General features: G+C 37.3%; 1 protein-coding gene across 1 annotated transcript in view; it reads left to right on the forward strand.

Annotated features, from left to right (window-relative positions):
• The window catches only part of COL19A1 (collagen type XIX alpha 1 chain), a 408,633-nt gene that overhangs the window by 336,938 nt on the left and 47,800 nt on the right, over positions 1–23,895 (forward strand). Inside the window, exons 36-41 of the mRNA XM_072642569.1 lie at positions 4,718–4,771; positions 7,216–7,269; positions 10,588–10,632; positions 15,444–15,494; positions 15,577–15,618; positions 16,337–16,363. Coding sequence (XP_072498670.1) covers positions 4,718–4,771; positions 7,216–7,269; positions 10,588–10,632; positions 15,444–15,494; positions 15,577–15,618; positions 16,337–16,363 — 273 coding nt within the window. The remainder of the gene's footprint in view (positions 1–4,717; positions 4,772–7,215; positions 7,270–10,587; positions 10,633–15,443; positions 15,495–15,576; positions 15,619–16,336; positions 16,364–23,895) is intronic.

A 23,895-nucleotide genomic window follows, 5' to 3' on the forward strand; every position in this document is an offset into this window, starting at 1 on the left:
AACTCTTTATGATTGATGAAACCCTAGCAATATATAAGACACTACTGAATATGGAGTTCCTAATAGGTTGTTTTGCAGCCTGCTAATTGCTAACAAAGTAATAAGAAGATAAAGATTTATATATGTCTTCGTGAGTTTCAAAACCTTTTTTTTACTAGCTGATTTTTCATATAACAAGATGTGTTGATGTTTACTGCTGGCTTTTCCATTTCAAACATGAAGATAATTGAATCACTGAGTAAAATAACCAACTGAAGGTCAACTATCTTTTGAGATAATGTCTCAGAATTTCTGCTCTGGGCCACAGTGATACTCAGAATGCAATTCTATCCCTGTATGATTCACATTAACTCTTGGAAAAAAAAACAATTAGGATGATAAATTGTTGTTTATTTAGGCAGTTTTGAAACTAATAATTCTTAATGAAAATAAGTAAACCATATGGCATATACTAGCCTTGATGCTAATGGAGGAAGTCAGCATACCATGAAACAGATTGGTTTTTACAGGTGAATCTATCTATCACTTACGCTACCATGGTTGTCTGTACTTTCTTCATATTACTAAGTATTATCATGAATTAATTTTTTCATTAATATTGATGCTATTTTGGAAGGATGTTTTTCCAAATTCATATCCAAGGGCAAGGATTTTTTATTTTTATTTTCACCCATAAATAAAGCGCTAAAATAATAAGAATAAACAAGTTTGTGCTTTCCTAAATTCCCCAGAAGACTGCACCAAAGTGCAGTAACAGTAACAGATTTTAAATGGTCCAACAGCTTTTAACTGCCTAGATTCAAGAGGCAGATTTTGGAAGCAATTGAAAAGGTAATAAGAGAAAGGCCAGGAAATAATTGGAATTTGGTTTTTTAAAGAGGCTTCAAGGTAAATTCATTAAAAGTTAATTTTTATTGATTCTGTAAGATACTTTGCTCTCTTTGTGGACTAAAAAGCCATTGCATGCTGCTCCACTAGAAATAGCTAGTGGTTCTAATATATTACATAAGGAATCCATAGCATAGGACACAATCTAACCCTCATACAAGATATTACACCAAGCTATTAAGGGATTCTAATGGTTTCAAGTTACCAGCTTCCCAAATGTGGACATTATAAATCAAACAGAACCAATCTGTAAATTCAACTTTCCCCTGATTATTCCTAGCCAATAATCAGAAATTATAATTTCTAAAAATGAATTTTTTAGAAAATATAGCTCAAATACTCTATCTTTACAGTAACATGGAGCTGTAGTTTATGAGCTAGCCTTTGAGACAGGAATTCTCTGGGCTTGAGTCCTACTTCTGATACAAGAGACTTACTTAGCCTTGTGGCCATGGATGAGCAAAGCACTTAACCTCCCAGTGCCTTGCTCCAGGCAAACATTTTGATATCTGAATTGCTAATATGTACTGGTGAGGGAGTTTTTTTCCATGGTAGTTCCCACTAGGGATGAAATCAGGAATCCAAAATATGCTTCTCAACTGCCCTTCACCCTACCTCCCATCTATTAATCAAATTCATAACTAATAAGTCAAACTAATTAGTCAAGCTAATAAGTCTTAACTTTTCTAATGTGAACACCATTCTCCTCCTAGTTAAAAAACTCTGTCTTTTATATAAAACTTTTATATTTTCAAGTCTTTAATTCCCCATTGCCTCTCCTTCCTCTGACAGGATACTTTTAGAGAGAAGTTATACATCCATTGCTTATGGCAAAGTGACTTCATTTGTCCAATGTTCATGATTTACATTTCTACAAAATTTATTGCAAATACCAAGGGAACAACTTGTTAGAAGCTGGTAGAGGGCAGACACACCTCTCTCAACACAATGGGCTCTCACTTGGTGCCCAAGGCTTACTAAGCATGTTTTCAGGATAATATGGATAATTAAGATATGGGGAGCTACTGTCAGCCTTGAGTTATTACAATGGGAAATAAATATTCACTGGACAATTACTGAGGCAAGACTTATGAGCTCAAAATATCCTAGCAATGAAGGGCCATAGCTCTGGTGATCCCTGGATGGACATATAATAAATTTTAATTTCTATTTATGCTTGGTACTCTGTGCTAAATGGAGTGCCCTACTACCTAGGATGTATTTGTCTTCCTCAATGACCAGCTTGTCTCCTGAAATTATCTTATTGCCCTTTATGAATCCACAATAATTTCTATCTGTGCTACAACATTTCAACTTGTTCAGAGAAAGACTGCTGAGAATGTATTTTTTTATTTATGGGCTGCAGTTTATTTTAAAGTTTAATGTGGTCATCAAAGGTTAATGAGCCCCAAGCTTATAAATTAGAAAATCTCAGGACTCGTTCAGCAGCTCTAGACTGATACAATGGTCAAGAAAGAATTATGTGTGAAACAGAATAATACACAAAACTTTGTAGGAATATGAAAAATTCTAAAGGAGCCCTCTATGATATTCATGTTGCCTAATTCATAAACAGCATCTTTCCAAAGGAAAATGTTTCTTTTACATTATTAGGGAGATTGATAATGGACTAAAAAGAAGCCAAAAATCATGTTCTTAGTTAGGTGAGATGTACTGTTACACAGTGGGATGTACGGGGTGTCCCAAAAGACTTCATGCAGTTTTAATCTGTTAAAGCTTTCAACTGCACTAAGACTTTTGGGAAACGTTGTATAGTAGGAAAAGCACTAGCTGGACTTTGAATCATTCCTATAACTACACAGCTCTGTGATCTTGGATAAATTATTGAAGTTTCCTGGTCTGGGCCTCAGTTTCTCTTTCTTACCCTCTCCCCCTGGTGTCTCTTTTTTTCTCTTTTCCTATCTTCCTCTCTCCCTCCCTTCCTCCCTCCCTCCTTCTTTCTCTGTCTATGTCTCTCTCTTTCTGTCTCTCACTCTCTCTTTCTCTACTCTCTTTCTCTCTTTCCCTCTCTAGCTCCTTCCCTCAGTAATATTATATCATAATATTTAAAGTTTTGAGGGACTTTAGAGATCATCTCATCCAAGCCTCTCATTTTACAGATGGAGAGGTTATGTGCCTTTACAACAATGTTATATATTATGAAAAACAATCAATAGAAAAAAATTAATTACAGGAATTTCTAGTTATTGTATTCATCTGTTTTTGTCCTTGTATGTAGCTGAACAACTAGCAAAATCTGTTCCCATACATTCTCATGTAAACTTTACAAAAGCACTATGAAGTAGTTAAGGCAAATATTATCATCCCTCATTTCATAGTTGGTGAAAATGAGGTTCAGATAAGTTAAATAAAAATGGTGCTGTCATCATTTTTCAGTCATGTTCAACTCTCAGTGATCCCTTTTGGGGCTTTCTTGACAAAGACACTGAAGTGGTTTGCCATGTCCTTCTCTAGCTCCTTTTACAAATGAGGAAACTGAGGCAAACAGTGTTAAGTTACTCATCCAGAGTCACATAGCTAGTGAGTGTCTAAGGCTAGATTTGAACTCACGAAGAGAATTCTTCCTGATTCCAGACCCAGTACCCTAGTCACTGCACCACCTAGCTGCCCCTAAATAAAAATATTGTCCATTAGCATAAGCCTTGCAAAAAAAATTCAAAATAAAAATAATTTGTTATTAGTTCGTAAGCGTCAAATCTATGTGAGCTTAGTCAAGTCACTTTACATCTCACTTTCCTCATCTGTAAAATGCAAGAATTAGACCAAATTACCCCCTAGGTCCCCTCCATCTACAGATCTATGATTCTATGAATCAAATTCAGATTTTCTTATGGACTGAAATTCTTATAAAAAACAAAAACCAGTAGACCAATCTAATATTTTTAAATGTTGAAAAGCTGTTTCTGAGGAAGAAATTGTCATCTGAAAAAAACCAACTCTACCAACTGATTAATAACATTATCAAAAACAGTTTTTGTTCCAGGCTATGAGTTGACACTCCTGTATTAGATTTGAAAATCAGAACCATAAACAAAGTACAAAAAAACATTTTATAAGATATTTGTTCAATCAGAAAACACTTTCAACCAGCAATCCCATGTATTCACATGCTGAGGGGATTATGCTCGTGATAAGGGAATTCCGTAATTAAATCCAATAGGAGAGGAAACTAAGAAATAGTTAAGGTCCATTTCAGGTGTAGATTTCTGGGTTTCGACAACCTAAAAAAATCCTAAAGTGCTTTGTGAATGAGCAAAGAAAAATCAGATTATGGTGGCTATGACTTTATCATTAGGCATATTTCCTTGTATGCATACAAATCTTTTTTTTGCAATTGGTAGCTATGGCTGGTGTGCAGTTTTTGTTTAAACAGAATGAAGTCAGTAGTAGCATCATGAAGTCATGAGCCTCTCCTAACTGGAAGCCTTCAAACACAAGCTGTATTATTTATAGGGTCATAGATTTAGAGCTCAAAGGAGCATTAGACCCTATTTAGTCCAAGCACTTCATTTAACAGATGAGGAAGCTGGGACACAAGGAAATTAACTTGCCCAACTCAGATCTTTTTTATTCCAAGTTCACTGTTCCTTCTGCAGTACCAGATGAGATTTTTATTTCAGATTGAGGTTAGACTAGATGACCCTTAAGGTACTTTCCAATTCTTGGATTCCATATTTCCATGACTTGATTATCTAGGATAATTTTTCCCTGACCACAATAGATAGTAAGACCTTTATAGCAGATATAGGGGGGAATGATGTTTTTGCAGATGTACAATTATTTTATGTTAAAATTATGCCCATTTTAGGGTCTTCAAGGAAGTCCAGGCACTCCAGGAGCCCCAGGACCTATTGGACCTGCTGTAAGTCTTTAGTATTACTATGTTTTGTTTGACAAGCTGTTTCCTAATGCATATAGTCATGCTTTGGAGGAAGTAGCCCCATACTAGTTTTCAGTTAGGATTATTTGCCATCCTTCTGAGCATTAGGGACTTTCCATTAGTTTCACAGAATAACAGTTTTGTCCATAATTCAACAACATATTCAGTTCAGCAGTTCAACAAGCTCTTGTTAAGCACCTGATGTGTGCAGAGCACTGTTCTAATCCTAATCAGGAAAAGGATTCTTAGAAGCCAAGCCAGGAGGGCCTCAGTAGTCAACAGCCAACCCGGGGGGCGACAGTTGTCTCTCATGGAGGTCTTGCTCTGCCCCCAAAGGCAGGTTGCATTGGGAGTGTCTTTTCCTCTTCCCACATCTGTCCTTCCAGGCTCAGCTCATGTCCTTCATTCTACATGAAGCCATTCCCATTGATTATTTGACCTTTTCTAAACCATTGTACTTCTAATATCTGATCCCATTTAACTCTCAATTGTACGTGGTCTTCTATAGCGTAAGTTAGTCTTAACTCCAGATGTCGCTTTTGGGTACAAAGACTGTACTTCGTACATCTTTTGTGGTCAGTGCTCAGCACATGGGCAAATAGTGAGTAAGAGATCAATGACTGACTATTTTCTACTCATTCAGTTTCAGTGTTCAATTCTTCACTGGGTCGTTAACAGTCTACTACAAAGTGACTCAATTGATTACATGTTTAAAAAAAACAACCACCTGACTTGGTGTTGACCCCAAGACAGGTGTTCCATAAACGCTTCTTGAATTGAATTCCCACAATCCATAGCTTCATCTGTCCTGAGACTTAATCGTGTTCCTCATGCAATATGCATAGCAATGGGTACCATTTTTCTCAAGCCATGATGCAGAAAGTCTTTAATCCAGGCATTAGCCCAGTTCCTCAACAGCAGTTACTGCATTTTGAAGATAAATTAATAATTGGATTAGGTGAACTGGGAAGAGAATTTTTCTTTTTCATTCTTAAGAAAAAAGAGAAACTTTTTTCTGTGTCAGCACAATCCCAGTAGACCTTAGAAACTTTGTTCTAGGTCTATACAACCTGAGCACACTCCAGTAGTTCTATGGGAATTATTTTTCTTGTGCATAGATGTGGTCATGTCACTCCTTAGCTCAAAAATCTTCAGTGGATCTCTACTGACTGTCCAACAAGCTTGAAACTCTTTTGGATCTTAAGGCCCTGTAGAATCTGAGGCCACCTTTCTTCCTTTACAGACTTAAATCACATTATTCCTCTTCATTCACTCATTGCTTCAACCAGACTAGACTTTTCTTCTCTCTCCAAGCCACGCTGAATTCTCCTACCTCTCATTTTTTCATATGCCTAGAATATCTCCCTTTCCCTTTTTTACTTGCTCAAATCTTACTCATACTTTATTTCATACTCCTTTAATTCATACTCATACTTAAAGTCCAATTCAAAGGCTACCCCCTTCATGAAGCTTTCCTATATCCCTACCACATTTTCTCAGTTGCTAATATGTTCTCCAATAAGACCTCGCATTGTTCTGTAACTCTCTTAGCTTATAATATTGTGTTACTGCTATCTTTATAGGTGTCTTATCTGCCTACTAAGCTTTAGGCTTCAGAAGATGAGAGAAGATATTTTATCTAAATTCTGTGCCCGTCCCACTGCTTAGCACAGTGCTCTTTATATATAAAGTGATAAATGTTCATTGTTATTGGGGGAGTAGTTCATTAGGAATATGCTTTAAGCAACATGGACTTAAAATGCTTCTGGATTCCCTGATGTTCTTGCAGTTCTACACAATGATCACACCTGACATTTCTAAGTCACTTATATTTTCCACCCAGTTATCATAGACCCAGCCTTCACCCAACAAGGCACAATTTTCAGTTATGAGCGTAACTGAAAATTGTGTCTTAACATTAAAAGTGCAAGGACAGGCTACTAAAGGAATTATAGGAAATGTAGCTTTTATATTCCCAAAAAAGACTAAAGTAGTTAGTTTTTCTTTTCTGTTGATACGATGCAGATCACATAACCCAGTGCAGAAATCGTTAATTCTCCAGTTTCTTGGAGTATTTAAAAAGTTGATGGCTTTTAGAAATTATAGCCCATTTAGGAAGACATAATGGGTAATGTTATGTAAATTACCATTTAAACAGCAAGTCTAAATTCTTAGCTGCATCAAAAGGTTCCAATTAAGGTCACTACATGTAGTTGGCGAAGGTGAAGAAAGCAGCCACAAAATGTGCATTTTACCATCTGAAGGCTTATCAGTCGCATGCAGCTGCTCTGTCGACCAGAAGAAATGTAAACTTTTAGGATTGATTTAATTAGGACCAAATGACCTTCAAAATGGGTGAGTTTTTAGCAGTCAAACTTTGGTGTCATTTTATTGTTTTCCTCATAAACCAACCTGATTTGTTACAGGGCTCGTTGGGAAGAACTGGACATCCTGGTCCTCCTGGAACAAAAGGTGAAAAGGTAAACCCCTTGGGAAAAAAAAACACAACAAATATACATATACACACATATACATACAACTATATATCTCTGTGTGTACATATATATGTGTGTATGTATACATTTGTATGTGTGTGTGTGTGTGTGTGTGTGTTACATTGTTATAACCAAGGCTCAGGTAACTGGTAGGAGAAGACAGACCAGAGGAGATTGAAGTAGGATCTCAATAGAGATCCAGAGGGCTGAGTGAAGTTGGGAGCGAGGCGGTCTGAACATGGTAGCAAAGCCAACTGAAGCAAGCCTACAGGGACAGGAGCCCAAAGAGTGACCCCTACTCTGTGTGGTCTAGACATCAGAGATCCATTCACAAGGAAGAAGACAGGCAGAATCTAAGCACATTAGTCCAAACTGAGTTGAAGAGTCATGAGGTCTGTCTGTCCAAGCAGGAACAGGAGCATTAATCAGAGGGGGTCCAAGCAGTTCACAGGGACTTACAGCAGCAGATAGGGACCCAAATGAAATCACTCTTAAGTTAAAAGAGAGGAAATTCAATCCTTGAGGAGAGCAGTGCACTAGGCATGAAATCCACAGATTGAGGGATGAGGGTATAGGGCAGGGAAATTAGTTTCTGGGAAACAAGGATACAAGCTAGGGCACCCAGATGAAGGCACAGTAGATAAAGTGCCAGGCCTGGAGTCGGGAAGACTCATCTTCTTACGTTCAAATCTGGCCTCAAACATTTATTCACTACATGAACCTGGGCAAACCACTTAATCCTATTTGCCCCAATTTCTTCGTCTATACAATGAGCTGGAGAAGGAAATGGCACACTACTTTACTGCCTTTGCCAGGAAAACCCCAAATGAGGTAACAAAGAGTCAGATACAGCTGAAAAACAACAAAACTGCAAAAAGAGTACAAAGCAAGAACAAGATCCTGGAAAACGAAGGTATTGGACAAGGATAAATCATAAGGGTTCCCAAAGTCAAAGTAGGACCAGAAGTAAAATTGACTCAGTCCTGAGCTAGTGAAGAACAAAAACTAATATCTGTTTCCCTAAGGCCAATCTAAGGCAGAGCAGAGCCTAATAGGCTAAGTGAATAAGCCTAACTGCTAATGCTAGGGGAATTGGAGGGAGTGGGGGGACAGGATAGCATGACATTCCACTGTCCCATTGAAAGTTCATTCCTTTTTCTTTAAATCACCAAACAGCATCATTAAAAAGAAATGAGGCATAATTGTAGCGAGTAACAGAAATGCTAACATAAATTTAAAGGAAACAATGTGCTTATTCTATAGGGTTTTAGAAGATTTGCTCTGGTAAGGTCACAAGGGCCGCCCTTTTTCTCATTCTTCTCCATCCTCTATGGAATCTATTCAGACATTCCACTGCCTTTGAAGTTAATGGGAATTCCACACTCAGATGAGCTTTGGGGCACAAACCAAGATGAAAAATGAGTTTTAATTGGAGATGTTGTGACAGAAAGTGTCTTCTAGTGGTCATATATTTTTCCCTGTTAATGGACTCATGGATACTTTGGCATAATTCCCTGAAGGACAGTCACTCACGTATAATATGGTTTAGAGACACCCAGAAGGATGGACTGCCTGGATGTAATGTGTATAGGCAAATGCAAAGACTTGGTATTCTGAATGAGAAGTTTTGAAAGACTCTGTTTATATGAATATAAAAGATGGCATGATGCTTCTTATAGGAAAAATCGGTTGCCACGCAGATTTGATCCAAACTCAGAAAATGAACTAACATCTATGGTCTATCAAGACAACTGATTTATATGAATAGGAAGTGTGTAATTTTCCCTTCTTATACAGTGGAAGGAATATTGACTCCTGAGTCAGAGAAGGCAGCTTCAGATTCTGCCTCTAATAATGCCATTGTGACTTTGGAAAATTAATCAACAAAAATTTATTACATGCCTACTATATGCCAGGCACTGTGCTAGATGCTAGAAATTCAAATACAACAGGTGGAACAATCCTTTATCTTAGGAAATTTATATTCTCCTACCTTCCCTGGGCCTCAGTTTCTTCATGTGTAAAATAAAAGGGTTGGAGTAGCTGGCCCAGATATAATGCTACGTGCAAATCCATGCACAGGCTCTACTGCTGTTTGTTTAGATACAAAAATTATTGTTCTGAGAAAACCTAGGAATGCTCAAATACCTTGAGATTAAAGTTTTTAAAATCACTCTACCTTGGAGAAAAGGAAACTTTTGAATGAATACATTTTCTCAAGCTGAATTTTGAATTTCTTCTCATAAATTTTTCATCCTGATTCTTTGGAAAAAAAAGTAATATGTCCCAGACAAATTTACTGTAGAAGAAATCTCCCCAAAGCAGCATTCTATAGTTATTACTTATATTCAGTAGGATGCACCTTTTTTTTTCTTTTTTAGATTGTGCCTGTGATTTTATTAGAGAAATTCCTAGTGAGGACATTCCTTTTAACAATCCAATCAGAGCCTTTTCTGCAGCCTACAGTGTTAGAAGATTGCGTTGGCCCACTGAGGGTTAAGTGACTTGCCCAGGGTCACACACCTAGTATGTATCAGAAACAAAACTTGAACTCAGATCTTCCTGACTTAGGAGCAGCTTTCTATCTGCTATGCCACACTGCCAAATGAAGACAACTATTCGTTATGGTTTTGCACACAATTTTACATCAACATTGCCCTTGGCATACAGAAACTAAAGTGGATACAGTGTAATCAAGGTAGACTAAGTGCCCCAACCTCCTTTGTCCCAGTACATCAAATATGTAAGAGTGTTTTGGGTGACTGTCACTTAGAGTCAGGTACGTGAATACCTAGGGTGGTTATCTCACTATTTCTCTCATAATTTTTATCAATAGAAATGATAGAAGAGGAATAGGAGAAGAGATTCTGCCCTTTTCTGCATATAAGGAACAAATTCTGTTTCTAATACTACAACTGTGACTTTGGACAATTAATCAACAAATATTCCTTACATGCCCACTTTGTGCCAGGCACTGTGCTAGGTGCTAGGGATGTAAATACAGTACATGGAGCCATCCTTAATCTTAGGGAATTTCCTTAACCTCCCTGGGCCTCAGTTTCCTCATCTATAAAATAAAGAGGTTACACTATTCTTTGAGTTGTATTAAGGGGATTGGGAGGGAGAGAAACAGGATGAAAGATTGGGCAGGTAGAAGGAAAATGGTATACCAATATATTTGTTCACAAGATGGTTCTTTTGACATTCAGATTCATGGTTTATAGACACTAGGTGACATTCTGAAAGGAATAGCTAAACCAAATATTTTCCAACTGTGACATATAATTCTTATAACATTTTCAGGGCAATGAAGGATCACCGGGAAAACCTGGACCACCTGGACCTCCTGTAAGTTTTTTTTTCATGGTTGAGAACTTTGAAATTCACATTTTTGACAATTATAACTTATCATCTAATCTATGTTGAGATGTAACATAAAGCTAACACAAGTTATCCTGTATAATTAGATATCTATGTATACACAAACCACAAATAAAAATATCCATTTACCCATATAGCCTTGGAGAGACTTGACTCTCCCCATATGTTCTACATGCAAAATACATTTAACTTTGCCCTTTATAAATATTTTATTGCCCATTCTGTATTGGTATAATTATGTGATTATTCATTTCCCATACTTGCGTGCATACTTCAGTTCTTTCCAGGTCTAAGCTCCTAGGGGTCAGGGATAATCAATGAATTATTATCAAATCAAGAAGCATTTACTGAAGTTGCTGTCACATTTAGAGTATTACGCTAGGCAATGTTAAGATACAAAGTTGAGGTGAAATATCATCCCTGCCCTCAAGGAGTTTGGGGATAAGATGCATAGTACATGAAATTCTCCTTGTGTAATAAACTATATAATAATTTTCTTTTATTGATGATAATGAAAGACATATGACTTTCCAGATCAGTTAAAATGATTAGATTTAACTAAATCATCTCTAAGATCTCTCCTAGTTCTTGAGATCTGTCCATTGAATTCTTTCCTCATCTGAAGCCATGCTCAACCCATAGCAAAGTCCTGTATTCTTACAGGGCTAAAGATTCATCCCTCCTCCCGGAGCCATTTGTGGCAACAGTGTGACCTGGGCTAAAAGTAGAATATTTAAATAGTATGCTGTTCAAATGTCTTTCTTCAGAAACCCAACATTCACTTTTTCCACTCATTGGGGAAGAAGAGCTCTTGTAATTCTTAAAGCCAGAACCAGTATGGACAAAGCAGTGTTTTGTTTCAGGGTGCTAATATAGATGATACTTCTTCCTCATGATCAGTAATCACCATGCTGAAGGCAATTAGCCTAGCCATTCCTTCTTTCCAACCAAGGTTCTTATGGTTTAATTCTTGCTGAATCTTATTTTATTTATCCCAACCCTTGCAAGAGCATCAGTTAAGTTAGCTACTTTCTCATCTACATTTGGATAGTCTTTTATGTCGCTGCCCTTCCCTCAACTGTTTTTGTCTCTGATGAAAAAGTCCCTCTGCTTTCTCTCCTCTCACTCTCTTTTAACTTCCTAAAATCCATCATCTGGTCTCATCATTCCACTGTTATTTTCTCTCCAAATTTACCAATAATCTTTCAGTTTCCAAATCCTATATTTTCTCAACCCTTATTCCTCTTGACCTTTCAGTAGCCTTTGACAATGACGACCATCCTCTTCTCTTTGGTACTGTGTTTTCTCTAGGTTTCAGGACACCACTGTCTCCCATTCTCCTCCTACCTATCTGACTGCTCCTTAGTCTCTGCTGAATACTCAACTAGGCCATGCTCACTAGCTGTAGGTCCCATGGGACTCTGTCCTTTACCCTCTTCAGTTTTCTCTCTATACTACTTTGCTTGGTGATCTCATCAGGTCCTATAGATTCTACGTTGATGATTTTCAGATTTGTTTATATATCCCTCACCTCTCTGCTAACTTCCAGTCTCACCTCTCCAATTGTCTTTCAGATATCTTGAACTGTATATCCAGTAGATATCTTAATCTCATCATGCATTCATTTTCTTTCCCCCAAACTCTCTCCCCATCCAAACTTCCCTATTATTTTCAAGGGCTCCACCATCCCCCTAAAACCCTATGTTCACAATCCAGGTTATCATCTTTAACTCCTTACCCTCTCTTATCCTCGCATATCCAGACTGTTGCAAAGAACTGTAGGTTTTACCTTCTTCATCTCTTGAATACACTACTTATCTTTTCTTATATGGCTATCACTCTAATGCAGGAACTCATTACCTCATACCTGGTCTAGTGCAGTAGGAGGCTCTAACTGTCACAATTCTCTCTCCACTCCAGTCAATCCTCTAGCCACCAAAGTGATAAAGTGCTGTTGTAATCGTATCACTTCCGTACTCAATAAATTCCAGTGACTCCCTATCATCTCAAGGATTAAATATCAGTTCCTCTGTTTGGTGTTCAAAGCCCTTCATAACCTAGTGCTCCTACCTTTCTAGTCTTCTTACACCCTACATCCCCACACACACTCTTCAATCCGGTGACAGTGGCCTTTTTGCTATTCCATGAACAGGGAATTAGCTCTGGGCATTGTCATTGATGTCTGTCATGCCTAGAAAGCTCTCTCTCCTCATCTCCTCCTCCTGGCTTCCTTCAAGTCCCAGGTGAAATACCACCTTCTGTAGAAAACCTCTTCCAATGCCTCATAATTCTAGTGCCTTACCTATGTTATTTTTTAAGATTTATCCTGTTTATAGCTTGTTTGTACATATTTGTTTGCTGCTTGTCTCTCAGATTATCAGTTCCTCAAAAGCATGGATTATCTTTTGCTTTCCTTTGTATCTGTCCTCAGTGCTTAGCAAAGTACCTGGTATACAGTAGGAACTTGATGATGCTTATTGACCATCGGACAAATGGGAGGACACATAACGATAATAAGTAGTGGAGACTGATGTATCAAGGGAGGACTTTTTGAGGATGAGGGATACATGGGTATGTTTCTAGGAAGTAAAAAAGTAGCCAGTAGACAGAGATATAGTAGTAAAAGAGTGAAAATGATAGGGGGAGCAATCTGCTGGAGAAGATAGGATGGAATGGGTTCACTTCATGTGAAGGGGCTTACTTTAGCAAGGAGAAAGACAACCTTTTCATGCGATTCAGGAGTGAATGAAGAGATAGTAGCGAAAGGTATCTGAGTGATGTGATGTGATGTGAGATGAGGAGGAGGGAGAAGATGGAGCTCTGAGCAAAGAGGCTAAATGTTTTTTCAGTGAAAATTGAGGGAAGATTCTCAGTGGAGAAAGTAAGCAGATTGGGAGCCATGAGAGACTTGAGATGGGACAAAAAGATTTAGAAAAATCCATTGTGGCAAGTGGGATTGTGAACCATTTAGGGAGGAATAAAAGGATTGCTTTGTAGCAGTGAGGGACCTATTGTGATTATGTAGCATAAATTTGTAGTGGCCCCAGTCAGCGTGATTTTGTGATTTTTCTCTAGCTTGGTGATTTAGCTTTTGCTTCTCTAGCTCTAAACATGAAGCACATTGACTTGGAGTTAAGGCAGTGGATAGTGGGAGTAATGCAAGACTAAAACTTGGTGGAGTGAGATCTCCAATAGGATAAGGCGGCAAGGAATCAAACAGTGAAGAGAAAAATGTAGCATTGAGATGGTTCCTCAAGGAGTCAATATTGGGAAGGGAATAGAATAGCCAGTGATGACTGGGAAAAGAATTTAGTGTCAAAAAGATGGGAGGTTGACTTGAGGATAAAGAACAAGATTTGGGGTCATAAGGAAGAGGGAGAGCTGGAATGACAAGAGATAAACCTAGGGTTATTTTCTTAGCAGCTGTCACTCTTTTCATATCTTCGAGCTTTCTGGTGAAGTTCAGAATGCCATATTTATGAGTCAAAAAAAATTGAAGGTGTTGATTACTTACACTAGTTCACTATAAAGTTCAGCTGACATCAGAATCTCCAAATGGTGATCTGGTATCTATTTCTTCTACATTTTTTTCAAATGAAATACACAATCATAAAAGAGAAGGCACAGTTGGGAATATTTGCCCACACAAAAAGGAAGAAATTTGGCCCAGCTGACATTTACTATGGCATGGCCAACATTTTAGTTAAAGAAGATCATTCCCTCTACTTTCTTCATTTTATAACAGCAGAAACTAAGACCCTGAGGGGTAAAAAGCCTTATCCAAAGTTACCCAAGTAGTTAGCAGAAAAGCCAAGCTAAAATTAAGAATATCTTCAGATTCCCAGGGCACCCATTATCTTTTAGAATGGGTTTTGGAGAAGCTCAGACACTTACTAGCTATGGAATCCTGGGCAAGTCACTTAGCCATATTTACCTAAGTTTCCTCATCTGTGAAATGAGCTGAAGGAAAGGGCAAACCACCCCAGTTTCTTTGCCAAGAAAACCCCAAGCAGGGTCATGAAGAGTCAGACAACTACCGAAACAACTGAACAAAAACAGGTAAAGATTGAGGTTTCCGTGAATGAAATTTTCCTGTTTCGTAGATTCCATAATTACTGATTTTGAACTTTACAAGTTACATGTAACTTTGTGCCTACAAGGTTGTTCCCCATTTTTCCTAGGGATGTATTTTTATGGATAAATTCACACTGTGATATAACATGCCTACTCCTTAATCATCTTTGTCTTAAGAAGAAACTGTGGGGAAAACTACTTTTCAGTAACCAGATTTTCTTGCATTCTCATTTTTATTAGTTCTCTGTATGTTAGCCTGTGATATATGCTACAGAGGTCAGCAGGCTATAAACAGCATAAATTGGTAATTCAACAACAGAATTTGAAGGAAAGTTACCATTTTCCTTTGTATCCACAAGTTTCTCATTTGCTAGGCTTTAGCATTTGTTTTGACCTACCCTAAAAGTGCCTTTCTGTTCCACATGTTACTCAAATGCTTTTTACCTTTTTCTTTTACAGGGGTTTTTGTTTCTATTTTTCCTCTAGGGAAGCTGAAAATAAAAACTGAATTTTTGTCACTATAAATTTTATCGTTACAGCATTAATTTATTAACTAGTTGAGTATTTTACCATTCTTGGAGCTAGCAGCGTATATTTCTAAAATCCAGTCAGTATCAATCGTCAATTGCACTGGATCATTGACATGAAGGAATGAAAATGATAATTACTGCATAAGTGGAATGGTTTCTTTTCTCATCTTTCAGGGTACGCCACTAAGTGAAGGGAATGGAATGAGCAGTTTGTATAAACTCCAGGTAGTTACTTTTTTAATCACTTAAAGTCATTTTCCAGTGTTACATAAGTATTAATTGACACTTTTTTCCCTTATCAATTTAGGGAGGTGGAAGTGCTACTTATCCTGGTCCTCCTGGGCCTTCAGTGAGTACTTATTTCTTTTAAGTAATCTTATGTTATCCAAACAGTGATTAGGAAAAGATTTTCAAAGTCAGTGACAGCCTTCACATTGAATTGTAGAGAATTTTCACAGCACGAGGAACATAATTAAAAGACTTGGGTGTAATTGCTAAAAAAAGTTTCTCTACATTAAAAACAAATAATTAGAATTTTGTCTTACTGTAATACTCTCAGAAATTAAAGACATGGAATCATAGATTAAGAACTGAAAGGGACATCTCAGGTCATCAAACTCAACTCCCTTATTTTGAAGATGAGAGGACAGAGATTGAGAATGGTTGTAAATTCTCCATGGTGACACAGATAGTAACCAGCAAAGCCTGAGATATTGCTTCAAATACTCACCCCACCAGACAACCCTATTTTTGATGTGATGCTCTTCACACATTGATTTTTAAGATGGAAGAGTTGCTGTGGGCACAAACTGAGTTTGTGTAGCTTTTTAGTCATTAATATAATTAATATACTATTATAAATTAAAGTATTATATTATATTAGTGTGTTATTATAACAATATAACATATATAATTAATTAATATATTATATTGTAAAGATATTATTGTAAATATTATAGTTAATATAGGAAATGCACCAGAAGATGAACCAATTGAAACTGAGAGTGGGTGCTATGATTTTCTCTGTCTTTGCTAATCACTTAAATATTTCAATGCTTTCCCTATAGGGTCCAAAAGGAGATCCTGGTGCAATGGTATGTATACTTTTGCTTCTTTACTCCTTTTAAAAAATAGCAATTCTTTCTAAATTGAGATTGGGAGATAACAGTGAAGTGGATCTATCTGTCTAAATATCCATCAGTTGCAATTTAAAAATAATTAGCCTGTGGCAAACATAAGAAAGGCAATATGCTTATTTTTTTAAAGATCCTTCAATCTTCTCTCCCCACAGCCTGATATTGTTACTGTCACTGGGACTTATATCTCTCAGCCTTAGACTGTTTCAGAAACCATCCTGTTACTCAGGAAAAAACATACAAACAGACCTGTTGATAAATAAAACATTTTCTCCTGGTGGAATTTCTTTCCTATTGCTGATTCATTATTTTAGCAGACTGTGGTTTTGCCCATTGGTATAACAATTCCTAGGGGAATTTTTGAACAAAGTTTCTACTATAGAATGCCCTTCTTCGAATGTAATTCTGTAATACATGTGCCAGAGAAAAAGAGAGGCTGTTTGTTTGCTTTACAAGCATTGTGCACTGATCCCAAAGGAGAAGATTTAGTATGCTGTCATAAACCTACTTATTAGGAGTAATGTATCAAGAGGTTAACTCTCAGCATGTAATGAGAATACCTTATCTAATAGCCAAGAAGATGATAATTGGATGCAACATCCCTCTCAACCATGGAGCTCGACTCTAAAAAATCTGCCAAATTTAATTAGATTTCCTTAATTCTTTGGCATTTTTTTCTATTCTGTCCTTTTCAAACATATGTTCTAGCCTGTGTGATCCCCTTTAATGTCCCTTTAACCTTGAGGTATAGATTCAAAACCAATGGATTCTTTCCTATTGTCATGTGAAATATCTTAACAGCTGTTTCATTCTGCTTCCATCTGATGACATTAAATTAATGGATTTTAAGTCAGTGAAAAAGCAAACCAGAAAAGACAACCTTTGCACATCTGACTAAATTTTAAATAGAGGATTGATGAATCCAACATTTTCTCTTCTTCTTGGTCATTGGAAGTATATATATTCATAACCTTAAGGACAAAGACAATTGTCTTTCCCTTTAATCCCCTCTTCAACTTTTACTACCATACTATCATATTTTCAGTTGGATGGGTATATAATTTGGTGGTTCTCTTTGTTTCCTTACTCAAAAGTTGCCAGTTCTTCACCTGTAACATTTTTATTCTCTATTTCTATAACCTAATTTCTCATCCTAATTTGAATAATTTTTTCATATTGTCATGAAAGTCCTTGCTTTTTTAGCCTTCCATTTTCAATCCAAATGACCAGAATGATCTTTCTGAATCATCTGTATAACTCTAAGATGGTAAATTGGACCATCAATACAATTAGCTGCTCTGTTGGCAATTTTTACTATACTTTTGACTCAGTTTTATCCTCATGCTAATAGTACTGTTAATATGAAAAGCTGAAAAATTCCTTGTAGGAAAACAAAAACAAATTCAAATTTATTTAAATGGGAAAGTGAGTGACAACTAAAATAGATTGTTGGATAGATTTGCATGAAATTTGAACCTGCTAGATCAGTCAAGCTACTCAACTATGAAAAAACCAATGTGCAAGTTCCAAAATTAATCTGGGAAGGCAGTCTTCTATTTTTAGGGACTTATGCAACAAAAATGTGAGTTCTTAATAGTGTGTGTGTGTGTGTGTGTGTGTGTGTGTGTGTGTGTGTGTGTATGATTGTATGAGTCTGAAAGGGGGTGAAAAGACAGGGAAATGGCGATCAGATTGGGCTAGGGAAAATGTAATGTAGGTAAAATTTGTTTTCAGCATCCTTTTACCTCTCCTTTCTTTGTCACTTGCCTACTCCTCCTCCTCCATTCCCAGATGCTTGCTGTAGAGAGGCAATCTTTTAGCCAATAAGTAATAATTACGGTTGGTGGAGTTTTAGGCATTGTGGGAGAAAGGCATAACAGCAGCTCTGAGGTGAAGTTCTGTTTGAATGACTCCCAAGGCATAGTACCTACTCCACTTGGCTCCCCCTTTCTCTAGATTCCATGTGAAGCCCCACCTTTGTGTTGTTACCATTTCCAGTTATAGTAATCTTGTGAATATTTGTATAAGAGGAATAACCAATAATTATTTTATAATCTCAGATGTCACCTATTACTCCTTACCATAAAAGATAATAAACTCTTTGAGGGAAAGGACCATATTATCTACTTTCAATTTAACTTCATTCAATAAATATTTACTGAGCATCTACTATATGCCCTTGAGATGCAAAATTGTAAGATGTAATCCCTGTTCTCAAGGAACTTATCTTCTTTTGTAATTATCCAAATAATGCTCAACAGTGGTAGCATTCCTTCTCTTACCTCCATACCTGTTCCTCATGCCTAGAACGCACTCTCTCTTTATCTATACTTCAGAATACTTTGCTTCCTGCAAGGCTCAGCTCGTTTGCCTCATCTTAACCTGATTTCCCCCCCCCCCAAAATTATTACATGTATACTTACTGTTTATGTACTTTTTCTCCCCACCGTACCCCACTCCCACCTACATGGAATGTAAGCTGTTAGAGAGCAGAGGCTATTTTGCCACATATAGTTTCCTGTGTATAGTCACTGCTTACTAAGTGTTCATAGTATCTTAGTGAAAAAGATAATAAAAAGTCAAGTAGGCCATTCAACTTGGGCCACAGAAGTAGCAATTATCTTAGTGGCATCCATGGTGCCAGTGTCTCGTGATCCTCTCCACAGTTTCAAGACCTTGATATTAGGATTAAGATAAAAAGAAGGCATTATTTCCACACAATATGCCTTCCTGGTGGAGAGGTTCACTTAGGAGACCAAAATGTAGATAAGTTTGCTTATTGAGCATTGCATAAAAACAAAAGGATTTTGATGTTCCTAATAAGGCATGGCTGACCAATGAAATGTCCCCCTTCACTTTAATTTTATTTATGTAACTTGTAACCTGTGTGGAGAGTAACCAGACAGGCAAGGACAAGCTGACAGTCACAGAAACCCTCAGCAATCTCTGCCTGATACTTGTCCACATCCCTAGTCATTCTCATCCTGGATTTATAAGGAAATCAAGGGACATGCACTAATGTTTTTTCACAAATTGATAGGAATGGATGGTCTTCTTATTAACTAAATAACTTTGAGGCCCAAACCAGTAACAAGAGAAACCTCTTTTCCCATAAGCTTTTGTGTTCCACTTCTCTCTCCCTCCCTCTCCTCTCTCTCTTACCCCCTTCTCACCTTTCCCTCAAACCCCACATTTCAGTAATTACCTGTGAGAAAGTCATAACTAGTGTCACTTCTAACCATAGGCTACAACTACTGACTCATCCAGACCATAGACTTACAATTCAATTCCCCCAGGATGGCAATTAAAGTCTTTTGCCAGGATGTCTTTTCCACAGAATAAAAGATAAACTCAGTTCCCACAAAATGTCACTTTGAACTATTTTCCTTTCTCTGTGACAGTTTACTCATTGTCTCAAGAAAGGGTGGGTCTGTTCAGAAAGACCAGATTATAGGTGATTAGGTTGCTTGATCAGAGAACTGGAGCAAGGGAATTTTAATGTCCCTAAGACATGATACACCAGTGAAATGTCCTTCATCACTCTAGCTATAAAACTGGTGTTGCTTATTGGCATCAGAGCATGTGGACAGATTTGGAGAATATTAACACATCATATCCTTTGGTTCTCCTTCTAGGCACTATAAAGACTGATGCCCTGTTTTCCTTTGCCAATCACATATTACCATTTTCAAGATGATTTATCTTTTATTAGTTACATTCAGATTTTTCTCTTCATGGTGAGATTTTGGGAGACAGTCAACATCAATAAACTGTGATGTCTAAAATGATCTGAGGCTTCCAGATGCAACAGCCAAAAAAGAGGCGAACAAATACATGTGCGCACAAGGAAAGTAATGCTTGTCATGCATTCATGTCCCCAGAATCATTTTTCAAGACTAAGAAGATGAGAAAGAAAGGCCTCGCAATTAACACAGCTGAAGCAGGTTTTTATTGGTTACCTGCTCCACAGGCGTTTAGCTTGAGCCTATGAACCATTGTCTGGAAAGCTGCTGATGCTAGTGATATTGAGAAGGCTCTGTCTCCTTCCCTAGATGTCATCCTTTGAGAGTAAAGACAGGGAGAACTTCAGAGCTACCCTTGAAAATAGAAGTTCTTAGCCTGGGGCTATGCATCCCCCCTGACCTTTACTGTGGAAAGATTTCAAGGGATTCTTGAACTTGGATGGGAAAAAAATTTAACATTTTTATTTCCACTAACCTCAAACTGAAATTTAACATTTCCTTTTAGCTTTTTATAAAACATTATTCTGAGAGAGGATTCATAGGCCTTACCACACTACCCAAGGGTTCCATGAAAACAAAAAGGTTAATAGCCCCTGCTCTGAAACAAGGGTCTGATTAGCTTAGTCTGGGTCCAATTTCCATCAAAAGTTGGATCAAAACCATTCCTAGAAATTGGACTAACTAAATGCCATTTTGTGGACACTTATTACCCATAGACACAAACACATCTGTGGAAACTCTATAGAGGAGTCTCCATTCTTTCAGAAACATGGACAGAATGCATCTTTATTTCTTCTCTCCAGAGGGAGGATAGATTGCTATAACAGGACATTGATGGAAGCAATGCAGATATGGCAATGATGGTGCAAGACAGATGAACACAGCATACTCTCTTCTAGTCCAGTTGTCTCACAATGGTTGCTGATAATGGGAGCACCAACTCCTACAACATTCCTTAATAACTGTTCTCACAGGGGCTGACAAGAAGGGAGGACAACTACCTCTACATCTCAATGGGGTCAATCGAGACAGGCACAGCTTGTGCATTCCTCTAAATCCCCTCAAGCCTCAATGGGGGCCAGTTGAGGCAGGCACAGATTCCCCCCCATGCCTTGATGGGAGCCAGTCAAATGGCACATACAGCATTCCAGTTGGTGCATTCAACCCTAAGGGTTCCCCATTCACTGACCAGTGCCCACCTACTTTATAGGGCAACAGACAAAGAAGGCGTATTGCTAGCAGTAGCTTCACAAGTTTACATCACCACATCCCTGTGTCTCACTGCGCAGTCACAGTACATATTTACAATTTAAGCACAAATATTTATTTTATTTATCATTATATAACACTGTGCAAGTGTGATGGAGATGTTTTGAACCATAGTCCCAAGAACTCATATCTAATACCTGGGAGCAAGAGATTTTATGGCTATGGATCCTGGGAAATGAAACTCTAAGAAAGAATAACAAAAACCCACTTTTCACACACTAAAATTCATGTTACTTACACTAAAATCCACCTTACTTACAGATATGTATTGGCAAGGTAGGAAAAGGCAGTCAGATCAAAATCTTTGTGCATTTGACTTTCCAGGACTTTATATGTGACTGCATGGAATTCCCAACCTTCAGCAGCTGGAATCTTCTTTCAGCTGGCCTAGAGTTGGAGTTTGTGTCGTCCTCTGTATCATCTCACTCCAGATTGGTACAAAGAGATTGAGTCCTACTCTTTTATGGCTTAGAAATCCATGAAACCCTGGCTAGATCCTCAAATAGTCTTTGTGAGGGTGGTGAGAAAGAACCATGGAAATGAAAACTACTGAAGGGAACTCACCCCAACTAAAACGAATTAGGTTCTTGTCTGAGAAGGTGACACTGAGGGTTCCTCCTGTCTATTTTGAAGTGATTCATTCATGTATTCAACAAGCATTTATTAAAAACAACCACATGGTGCCATTCACTGAGCTTTATTCTGAGGATACAAAGTAAAAAATGAAACAGTCCCTGGATTCAAAGACTGAACATTTTTTGATGATACCCCCGGAAGATGAGGGCTAGTGTGATACAGTGGAAAGAATGCTGGGTTTGAAATCAAAAAACTTTGGGTAAGTCACTTAATCTCTTGGGGCCTCATTTTCCTCATCTATAAAATTAGAAGATCAGACCATGTGACCCCTAAGTTCCCTTCCAGGTATGTCTGATCCTAAAGTATAATCTCAATATCCTAGTATCAACAGCAATACATTCATAAGCCATCTCTCTAAATAGGTTATTTCAGCAACTCCTTCCTATAATCTATTTTGATTCTTATTTGTTTTATTTTCAGAGATAGTATTTTCTGACCTTATGGGTAAGAAATACATACATTTAGAGACTACTGTCTCCTATATCCTGATGAGATATTAGTTTTGTTTGGCTGGACTAGTTGCCTATTAATGGACATCTAAAATTTTTTAAAACCCCAATGCATGAAAGGTTATCAGCCTATTTATTAAATGCTCATTAATAAAGAGAGGATAAGAAATCATAGTAGAAATTTGAGACATGGCAATGTTATGTCTGCCCGAATGTGCAAAAAATACATTTGAATTATATACCAGTATGGAAGTTCTTTCCTATGTAATTGTATTTAAATGCCTCAGTGTCCTAAAAGGAGAGTTTAATATGATAGTCATTAACTGGATTGTTTTTTTAAATACACTAGTATTCATCTCTTCCTACCTGTAAAGTCCCTTCTTCAAATTTCTTTTATTCACTATCCATTTACTCCACCCTATTTACCAATCCAAGTAGACCACAGACTAGAAGATGTGAAACATTCCAATAAAATGAGAAGTTCTTATGTCTTTCCTATGTTTTAATGACCATCAGTGTGAAAAGTTGCCTTTTTAAAGTACCAGAAATGGCTATTTTCAGGCATTTCTCTTAAAACATTCACAATACTTAGATACTTTCACAAAATAAATAAGGAATATAAACTTGATTGAGTGAGTTCTGTCTTCATCTGCTCTTGAAATGTGTGGACAAATTTTCCAGTAATCAAACAGCCCCAGGTGCTTCTATAACTGGCAGACTTTGTTAGAACCTGTCCATTCATTCTAATTCTGCTTGAAATTGGTCTGGAATTGACCTTGATTGCTAAAGGGATTCATTCTGATTAAGTTCTTAATCAGAATTGAAACTATCAGGGAATAAACACACACCACTCTTGGGAAGAACTTTTTCTTTAGCAATTTTTAGAAAAACAAACAGTGGTAATGCATAGACAAATAAAAAGTGAAAAAAATATTCTATTTCTATAACAATTTAAGCTTTACAAAGCAACCATGTATGTTAGATAAGTGTAAGTTTCTTATTGTTTTACAAATTTAAAAAAATGGGACTCAGAATGATGAACTGATTTGCTCATGGTCACACATACATTAATAAGTGTAGGATTTAGGATTAGAATCCAGACCTCCTAACTTAAAGTGCTCTTTTTGTTATGCCATGTTGCCTTCCCCCAATCATGGGTAACACCCTTGTCTATATTTCCAGTCAGCACTTGAGTTTTCTTTGCAAAGGTGCACCTTGTTATTGCTGCTTCAGTACTTTAAGTACCTGTAATTTCTTCCTCCATCAACGTAGCTCCCTATCCCTCTTTAATTGAGTAAATAGTCTTTAAGAGTTGATCTGACCAAAACAATACCTGTGGCCAACCTGGTGATGAGTCTCTCCATCCTTAACTAGAATACCCTTCAGACATGTA

Source organism: Notamacropus eugenii, chromosome 2 (assembly GCF_028372415.1).
Source record: "Notamacropus eugenii isolate mMacEug1 chromosome 2, mMacEug1.pri_v2, whole genome shotgun sequence".
NCBI lineage: Eukaryota > Metazoa > Chordata > Mammalia > Diprotodontia > Macropodidae > Notamacropus > Notamacropus eugenii.